The sequence below is a fragment of the Hipposideros armiger genome, unplaced genomic scaffold (genome assembly GCF_001890085.2).
Source record: "Hipposideros armiger isolate ML-2016 unplaced genomic scaffold, ASM189008v1 scaffold_54, whole genome shotgun sequence".
Classification (NCBI taxonomy): domain Eukaryota; kingdom Metazoa; phylum Chordata; class Mammalia; order Chiroptera; family Hipposideridae; genus Hipposideros; species Hipposideros armiger.
In genome coordinates, this window is record NW_017731404.1 from 3,035,841 (window position 1) to 3,045,735 (window position 9,895).

General features: G+C 48.8%; 1 protein-coding gene across 2 annotated transcripts in view; it reads right to left on the reverse strand.

Annotated features, from left to right (window-relative positions):
• The window catches only part of ZFP64 (ZFP64 zinc finger protein), a 77,210-nt gene that overhangs the window by 15,214 nt on the left and 52,101 nt on the right, over positions 1-9,895 (reverse strand). Inside the window, exons 1-2 of one of the 2 annotated variants that reach the window (XM_019640986.1) lie at positions 5,671-5,793; positions 62-214 (exon numbers count right to left, since the gene is read on the reverse strand). In XM_019640986.1, the coding sequence (XP_019496531.1) occupies positions 62-214; positions 5,671-5,776 (259 nt within the window). In that variant the 5' untranslated portion in view covers positions 5,777-5,793. Of the gene's footprint in view, positions 1-61; positions 215-5,670; positions 5,794-9,895 lie in introns of those variants that run through there. The other variant, XM_019640985.1, reaches the window with a different exon arrangement.

The window sequence follows — 9,895 nt, forward strand, 5'->3', positions numbered from 1 at the left end:
AGCTCGCGTGACTGTGCCTGGCGCCAAGAAGGGGCCCAGTGTGTGCAAGTTCATCCCTTACCTGGGTAGCAGCAGTTGAACGTCCTCTCTCCAAGGGTCATCGTTGGTTCCTTTGACTCGGAGGGGAGGGCCATGGCACAGGCTTTCTGGGCATCACTGCTATCAGCGGAGGAGGGGCAAATTGGTTTTGGAGCATTACTATCTAGTTCTGAAGCTGAAATTGAGACAAAAAGCAGCATTAATTTCTCAAATATAACCACTATGGCAAGTTCTATAACCTAGCAGGTTTATTTTACCTCCCTCCATTCACCACCTCTCCAGAAAAAACAACAACAACGAAACATTAAAAACTGAAAGCCACACACACTGTGGTCTTACCAGTGTCTTTCTTCCTCTACCAATTTCCAGGAAACACAGGGGACAAAAGAATACGGTAACATGACAGGGACACAAATGGCAAGGTCCAGACTGCAAAACTTCCCACTAACCTTTCTCAAAGACCTGGTTTGTAAGATCCTTTCCGATCCATCACAGGACAATTTTTTATAAGACAAAAATCAAAGCCCAGACGTTGTAATTAGATCTAACCGAGAGCTGGGTGTCATGGCAGTGTCGAGCTAGTTTTACTCTCAGCGCCTACTAATGCTTAGTCTGAACGTCTTTGGTCACACTTCAGTAACAAGTCACAGCCCCCCTTTGACCAATATTGCTCTCCTGGGCAAAACACAGGGTTTCCACAAACAAACTGGAGAAAGACAGAAGGAAAAACCAGAGACGAAAAGACTTGAGATGATGGTCTATGATAGCAGAGCCTTATTCAGATCCTGATTTAAACATATTGCAAGGGGCCGGCCAAGTGGCTCAGTTGGTTAAGAGCCTGAGCTCTGAGCAACAGGGTCGCCAGTTCAATTCCCACATGGGCAAGCGAGCTGCGCCCGAGCTGAGCTGCCGAAAGGCAGCCGGATGGCAACTGAACTTGGAGCTGAGCTAGCTGCACCCTCCACAACTGAGACTGAAGGACAACTTGGCTGTTCCCCTTCCCCAATTCCCCAATAAAATCTTAAACATATTGCAAAACCATTTAAGACGAGAAGATAGACACTGACAGTTGGATAAGGGATATTTGTTTTAAGATATGAAGATGAAATTAGAGTTTGTGTGTGTGTGTCTTCTTTGCTTCAAAATAATCCAGGGCAGGGGGACAGGTGTATTGCATAAACAGATTGGCCACCCACCACAGTCCTATGGCAGGTATGTGGGTACTCACTGTATTGTTCTCTCTACTGTTAGGAGGGTCAAACCATGAGAAATCACCATTTTCATGGGCCAAAATGGTCAGGTAATTTTATAGGGTTTAATCTAACATGTAGTCTAAAAGTTTTCTATAACAAAGACTAAGGACTCCTAAAAGATTATGAAGTGATTTCTTTCCAAATAGATGTAAGTCCAAGGGAAACAGAGGTGCTGTCAAGATCTGAAGTCTGCAAAAACAAACACACAGATAGTGACTATTTTATGAATTATAGGTCAAGGTCTAAGCCTTTTTGCTTGCCCCAGGTATAGAGGCTGGATTCCATTTTCCCTGGGGGTTTTCAAGGTAAAACTTGTATTATCTTGAAAAGCTGTATAGCACCTTGGTGAGGGCTTTGGTTCTGGGCATACAGTATACATAGCTATAATGCTAGCTGTGTGACTATCTGCAACTTACTGAACCTTTCTGAGCCTGTTTACTCATCTGTAAAAAGGGATCACTGACCTGCCTCAGTGTTGCAGAGCTGAGAGATGAACAATGTAAATTCTTAGTACAGTGGGTGGCCTGAGTTAGGAAAATGCTATCATAGGGCTTCAGTTAGAAAGGACTGTAACTGTCACATCTGAGTAGTTGTGGTATTCAAGGCCCCTTCACAGGCTCTGAACAAGTAACCCAGTCCTACAGCTCTCAACTGGGGGGCATTTTGTCCCCAGAGAACATTTGTGAATGTCATGATCATGTGTGCACATGTACGTGACAGTGGCATTTAGTGGGTGGAGGCCAGGGATATTGCTAAACATCCTACAGTGCATGGGACAGCCCCATACCTGGATTAGGACCATCTGAAACACGGGTCAAGTGTAATTTCCCAGGTGGGATGGTTATGGCAGATTCCAGGAACCTGGATTTTAAAGTACTCCCCGGGGTGACTAGTTAGCTCAATTGGTTAGAGCATGGTGCTGATAACATGAAGGTTGCTGGTTCCATCCCCGCAAGGTGTGAGCTGCGTCCTCCTTAAAAGTCAACTATGCCATTGTAGCATGAAAGCAGTGTGTAACCAATGACCATGGCTGTTCCCCAATAAAAAAATTTTTAAAAAAAGCGCTCCCCAAGTGGCTGTCATTACCCTAAACCTTTGCTACTCAAAGGGTGGTCTGCAGAGCACTGGTAACAGCACAACCACGAGCTTGTTAGAAATGCTGCAACTCGGACCCCATCTCACCTACAGAACCAACCTGTACTTTAACAAGATCCCCAGGTGATTCCTCTGCACATTAAAATCGAAGCCCAACTCCAAGCCCATGCCTAACACGTGTGCACCAGAATCACCTGGGGGGCTTGTTAAGACATGGGTGTGTGGGCCCCACCTCTCGAGTTCCTGATTCATTGGGTCTGGAGGGGAACCGGGGATTTTTCTAATAAGTTCCCAGCTGATGCTGCAGGTCTGGGGACTGCACTTTTGGGATGGCCGCTTTGTGAGAACAGAAACTGGCACGGAGGAGTCACTCAAGCAGCTTTCACCTGATCAGAACCCACACTTGCCAGATCTGAAGCCCTTCACGATGCCCCTCAGGAAAGCACAAACAAAACCTTGTACTACTTAGCAATTCACATATTAGGGAAGAAAGCTGTCCAACTCTTGAGGGTTTTAATCCCACAGAAACCAAGTAAGACCGAAAAGCGGAAATCTAAAGAGTAAGGTTGTAAAGCATGGTGGTTTAGGGAACTGACTTGGAAGCCAGCCACGTTTCAAATTCCAGTTCTACCCTTCATTAGCCGTGTGACCCTGGCTAAGTTACTCAACTTCCCTGTTCCTCAGTTTCCACATCTGTAAAATGGGGTGTATCACCCCTATCTCATGGGTTTACATGAAGATTAGATTCTTTAGCATCTGTAGAGGAACCTTGTACATAAGTTATCACTACATAAACGTTATCAGTTTTATTCACTGGTGTGTACACACGTGAACCCCCAGATTCTGGGAGAGGGAAATGCATTGTGCAATGCAAACTTGAATACAGGGAGAAGGGAGATCAATGGGTTAAAGCTATCAGAAAGCTGCCCAACGCTATAAAGGGTCACCCAGGTAGGATGTGATGGAGAGGCGAGAGAGGCATCCCAAGGAGATTTCCATCACGTATAAACCTCCAGGGAAGCCCACACTTTCCTGGGAAAGAGACAGCTGGGGCAGAGACCCCGGTCGCCTGAAAAGGGTGGGCGGGGTGCACCTTTAAGGGAACTCAGTTTAGCACAGTGGACATTTTAACCCTTTGAGAAGCAGCTGATATTCCTTTTGTGAGGTTGTTTTCCTGCCCATTTTTTTTTTTATTGGTGGTGAATAAAGTTTATCAATTGACCTGCTCCATTGTATTTCCTTCAAAAGCTATTTGAGTTGCAAAGCCATGTGCAAATTAAGAGTGGCCCAACCTTAGAAAATAAAGAAGGTGAGCGTCTTGCTTAGTATCACAGACCTAAAATGCAGGTGAAAAAAACCCACCGATCTGAAGGCTGCTTTTTCTCCATAGTGATGGCTGGTATTGAGGCACAGTTTGGGGCGTAATGCTGATTACGCCCTGCTCCCGTGGGGTGAGGGGACACCCCGGTACTGCACAATACAGAACACTCTCCCCAGCTCCTCCAAACACAGGGCGCGGCTCCAGGGCTAGCACTGTTTGCAGAAATAAAAAGTAGCCCATGGCACCCACTCTGAACAGCCTGGGGTAATTCAGGATTTGTCTTCTAGACTGGCTTCCCCATCAAAGATTCAACATCCCCAACAACTCCCCAATTCCTCTTTCAGAGGATCAGCAGGGGCCCTGGCCCCACCCCCAGAAAAGACTCTCCCCTTCCAACTACCTCTTCCCACTCTAGGCTTTGGGAACAACGGTAGCTTTGGTTTGAGTTATCCTAGTTCCATCCAGCCAAGGTTTAGTTTTAAATACAAACTATTAATTCAGGAGTGGCTTAACGTTTTTCGCCCCCCTCATCAACTACTTGGGAGGGTGTGGTCATCAAAGCCCTCAACGGGGACCTGCGCTGCTGGGAGAAGGGACCTGTCCTCGGCAGGAAAATGCTGGGAGAGGGGAAGACAGTGCATTTAAAACTCCTCTCCCCACTTCCTCGCTAAGAAAAAGGTATCGCCAACCCTCAGGGGAGGTAGAAGGTCAAGCAAGAACCTACAGGGTCTTAATCTGACTAAGATCAAAAGGGGAAGTGCTTTAGAAATGCAGATTCCTGGCCCCACCCCACCCCGAGATTCCAGGGGGTGGGGCGGGGTGGGGCGCCTGAGTGTAGCCTGTGAAACTTAACGAGTTAGCAAAGCCCCCTCCCCACAGACGTTTCAGAAGTAGTGGATTCACCGACTTTAGGATGAGAAATACTGCCCCTGAGGCCTTAGGGTAGCCGAGGGTATCTTCGCTTTTCGGGGAGCCCTCTAGCCACGTGGCAGCCGGGGTGAGCCTGCTAAGTCCCACGGTGGCATTGCCCTGCTCGACAACCCCTCCCGCTAATGGCTCCACTGGTCTTAGAGCAAAAGGCAAGTCCTTCACTGGAGCCCCAGGCGCCCACATCACCCCTAGGACCTCATCCGACCTGCTTGAGGCTCCAGCCCGCTGCCGCCCTAACCTCTGCACTCGCTGTTCTCTCTGCCAGGAATGCTCTGCCCCCACCGCGCGCATCTCCACTCACAACCTACAGGTTTTTACTCAACGGTGCCCTCCTCCGCGAGGCCTTCCCTGGGCAATACATTTGAAAGGGCCCCTGCCCCCCCAAGCCTCATTATCTTCCTCCCCCGCTTTTAGGATGTTTTCCCCCAGCGCTCACCACTAACCACAATATGCTTCGCCGCTTTATCTCCTGTGCCATCTCCCCCCCGCCCCGGTCTTAAAGCTCCGGGGCGGCCGGAATTTTGTCCTCCTTGCTCTCTGCTGGGTCCCCCTCTAGCACCTCGCCCCGGGACCCCCAACAGAAGCTCAGACATTTTCCAGATATTTATCTCCCCCCCCCCGCAGGAGAACAACCGGGGCGCGGGTCTCAACGCCCACCTTCCAGGCGCGCAGCTCCACTTCAGCGCCAAGGAGGTCCGGGGACCAGGGTGCCGACACCCCCCGAAGACATCCCGGGAAGGGGGTCTCAGAGCATCATCCCTGAGCGTGTTTGGGGTATGCACCGCCGTTTACTAGCGCTTGGGGGAGAGGCTGGAGAAATCCACGCGGGGAGCGGTGTCATTTGCCCGAAGAGGGTGCATTTACAAGGTGGGGGTTGGGCGGGGACGCCGAGGTCCGAGCCCGAGGATTCAAGTTGGGAGCTTCGACCCGCCCTCCCACGCCCGGTGCCGGGACCTCGCACCTGCGCGAGTCCGGGCACACCCCAGAAACAGCCTCCAGCTCCGCGAGCCGGGCGCCCCCAGCGCTACTCACCAGGCTGCCCCGCCACCTCCCGGGCCGCCTCGGCTACCTCCCGGCGCGCGGGCTGCGGCTCCGCGGAGTGGAGGTGCTGGGGCTTGGCCTGCTTGCGCCGCGACATGGCGTGAGGATCCCCGCTCCCCGCGAGTCCTGACGAGTGGCCTACTTCATACAACCCAGTGCGGGAGTTCAGAAATTACCGCCGCCCCCTGGCCGGAGCGCGCATGTTCGGGCCGTTCAGCTCCTCGGCGGAGCCGGGCGATGTATCACGAGCCCTGACGGCTAATTGGCCCGGAGCCAAGGCCTCGGGGTCCGGGGGAAGCTCCGCGCGCCGCCCGGCAGCCCGCATCAACCCGGAGCTCGTTAGAAATGCAGGCTCTCGGGCTTCACCCCAGCCCCGCTGCAGCGGAATCTGCATTTTAACAAGCTCCCCGGGTGATTCGCTTGCACATTAAAGTTTGAGAAACCGCGTCTGCATTTTAACGAGATCCCCAGGTGATTCGTGTGCCTATTAAAATTTCAGAAGCACAGCGCTCCTCTAACTTGACGGTGCGCACGAGTCACTGGGGATCTCGTTAAAATGCAGATTCTGACTCAGTGGGTCTGGGGCGGGGCCCGAGCGTCTGGATTTCTAACGAGCTCCCGGGTGGTGCCCTGGCGGGGCTGCTGCAGAGGCCGAGCTTTTAGATTCTGACTTAATTGGCCTGAACACTGGGTATCGGGAGGTTTTGTTGTTTTTAAAGCTCCCCAGGTTGTTCTGAGCGGTAGCCACGGTGGAGGAGCACGACCTCCAGTCGCGGTTCTCACCCTTGGCTGCATATTCGAATTTAAAATTTAAATGAGGCCAGGATGTCTCCAACAGCAGGGTGAACTTTATAAATCCAGATTCCGAAAGTTTTGGCTTCAGGCGGCGCCGCCCAGGAATCTGTATTTCTACACAGCGCCCCCTCACCCCACCCCCCGGGTCTAAGGCCACACACGAGAAACCGCCGGGCCAGCCCAGCAGGTGACTGAGGCGTGGCCCGGGGGGGCGGGGTTTGCGCTAATTGGCGTTCGTGCTCAGACTAGCTGGGACACTGATGAAACCCGAGCGGGGAAACCCCTCCTTGCACCAGGTGAACGACATCCAACAGGGAGCACGAAAGCCACCTACACCCCCCCAGGTGTTTACTCTCTTCAAATTGGGGTTATTACTTACAGTAGGGCTGCGCCCCAAGCTTGCCTGAACCTGAGAATCACGTGGGGCCTTATTAAAAAAGACCCAGGTTCCGCTCTGAATCCGGGGGCCGGACTGGGAATCTGTATTTCTAATAGCGCCGCTGGGGAGGTTTTTCCGCTGTGGCTGGTGCGGGTCCGGTGGGGTTTAGCAGCGTCCTGTTAATACGCCTGCAGGGAGGTTACGGTGGGCAAGCCCTCGGGGTCCGCCCGCGCGAGAACAGCATTTTTATATTTCTCGAACGCTGAGCTGTTTTCCTCAACCTCCCCTTTGATTTTCAAGCTGTGAGTTGATTCTAGGGATGCTTGTAATGCCAGGTGAAATCACTCGAGGTTAAAGTTTCGAGGCTTAAAAAAATGTAAAGCAATGTTTAAAGTTCTGGGGGTTTTTTTTGCGGGGGGGGGGATGTGTGTGTAGCTACACGTATAGGTAAAGCCATTTGAAAACATCCGAATGTGCCTGGGTTTGTCGTGTCTCCTTTTGGACTATCTCAGGATACTGGATAAACTAGGGACAGAAGTTGCCTCTGGGGCAGCTGCAGGGGGAGGTGCTCCCAGCTGGGTGGGTGATGGGAGACTTCTCACACCCCTTTAGATTGCTTGAGGTGTGTATGTATGTTTGTATCCCCCATCCCTTCTTCAGCTCAAGTGCATACGATTGGATTAATCAGTCCTTGCTACATCACATGTTGTCATGGCTAACCCTTCTGATCTATTGCGGGCCTATACTTGGTTGTTCATGTGTTTCTTGCCTTATTATCATATAGCAAATACCAGGGAACCCACCACCCAAAACTAGGACCTTGACCATAACCTACATCTCTTATATGTCCCCGCTACTTCCCAAGTTTAATAGCAATCAACCTAAACCTCACATACTTCCTTTGCTTTTTCTTTTCAGCAGGTTTTTTGTTGCACTTACATGTAGTCTTTAAAAAAAATACACAATTTTAATTTTTAAAGAACCTCATAAAAAAGGGTATGTAATCTTCCAGGAATTACTCTCCCCCCCCCCATTTATTGTATTGCTAAGATCATGCAAATTGCTGTCACTGTCCTTTGTCCATTATGATTGATGTGTAACATGCCATGGTGTGAACATACCAGGGTTCATTCATCCGCTCTCCTGTTGATGGGCACTAGGGTTTTATGATGTCCCCTCACCCCCCACCCCTTAACCACTCTCCACTTCACTGCTTTATCTCAGGCGCCATCTCTCTGGTCTGATCATGGCCATGTGTATAGTGTGGCAGTCATCTATGATCTTTCTAAACAGTGTCAGTATCTTAAGTGAATGTACATGTTGGTCACATTGTAGGCGGCTATCAGATGATGCCAAAGTGGTGGCGCTGATTTACGTGTCCCCAGCAACAGGAGACATATTGTGTGGAGCTAGATATCCTCTCCCACACTCGGTATTATCAGATGTCTTAATTTTTGCCAATCAAGTTGATATACAATGCTATTTCACTATGGTCTTGATGTGCATTTCCCTTGCATGTATTATTTCAATAAAAATAAAGTAAAAATTATTAACGTTTTCCATAAATAGAAGGACAGTAACTGATTAAATTGGTTTCATTGTTTTGAAGGCATTGTGTTAATATTTTACAACACATCCATTCAAAATTATGATCCTAAATTCAGTTTATTACCATGTTTGGTTTTAATGGCTTCATTTCAAGAGTCATGATTGAAAAATTGTAAAAATATAACTCAGGATATAGAGATCTAAATGAAAGCCAAGTATCATTGGCTATGCTTAATAAGTCATTATTCTCCTTTTCAAACCCATTCACCAATTATACAAATTGACTATTCATTTTTTTTTAATCCAGCTGGTAAATTTTCATCTTCCCTGATAATCAACCTGGGGCTGTTGCAAATTCTACTGAAGAGGGTACACCCCTATATCTTTAACAAATGGATTTCAAACCCCCTGAAGCTCTTTATTTGGAAGATGTTTAAACAGATTAGAAAATTCTGTTGCTAAGTTTAAACATGCAGGTAGAGGCTTTTATAAGTGACAACTTTTCACTGTTTTCAGCAACAAAATCACTTCACAAGGGAATCATAGCCAAACATGCATTTCCGAAATACTTTCTCCATGGGATGTGTCTCTTGCAAAGTGGTTACTTTCTTTATATGTCACCTTTATCCTGATATTTTTCCCCCCAGTGGTTGTTAGGTAGTTCCCTTTCTTCACAGAGAAAGTCAATAACTGTTCAACCCTTGTCAGTTTATAAAAGAAAAATGGAGAGGCTCTGTAATTCTTATACCTCTTAAGTATTTTGCCAAGAGATAAACTGCACCTGGGGAAGGGGGTTGAGGGGGTTGGCGGGCGAACTATACAAAAGATCCCCCTGGTCACTCTACATCTCTTTACAAAGCATTACAGTAAAACCTTGGGTTGCGAGTAACTTGGTTTGTGAGTGTTCCACAAGACGAGCAAACATTTCTAATACATTTTAACGTGGTAATTGAGTGATGTCTTGCAATATGAGTAGTTTCCGCAACGAATTATGCTCGCAAACCAAGGTATTACTGTATAAGATTCCAGAGGCAGTGTAACATAGTCACTAAGTGCTCATAGAGCCAGCCTGCGCTAGAATCCTGGCTCTGTTACCTGGTGGCCTTGAGAAAGTTGCTCTGTGCCTGTTTTCTCATCAATAACGTGGCGCGGCTAATAGCTGGAGATGGCTGTGAGGATGAATGGATTCATATGGGTAAAGAACACAGAATAATGCGCAGTACAGAAGCGGTACTCTCTAAGGGTTAATTATTATTTATCATGACAGAGGAAGCATTACAGTTGCCTGTAATAATAGCTAACAATCACTTAGAATTGGTGCTTCCAGGGAAGCAGGCACAGGTATTCTGTTTTACATGGAAATAAATCGGGTCAAGGGCCGGCCGAGTGGCACGACGGTTAAGAACTGGCTTGGGATGCCAGAGGGCCCCGGTTCGGATCCCACATATGAGGGCCAGTGACACTGCCCTCCACAGCTAAGATGCTGAACAACAG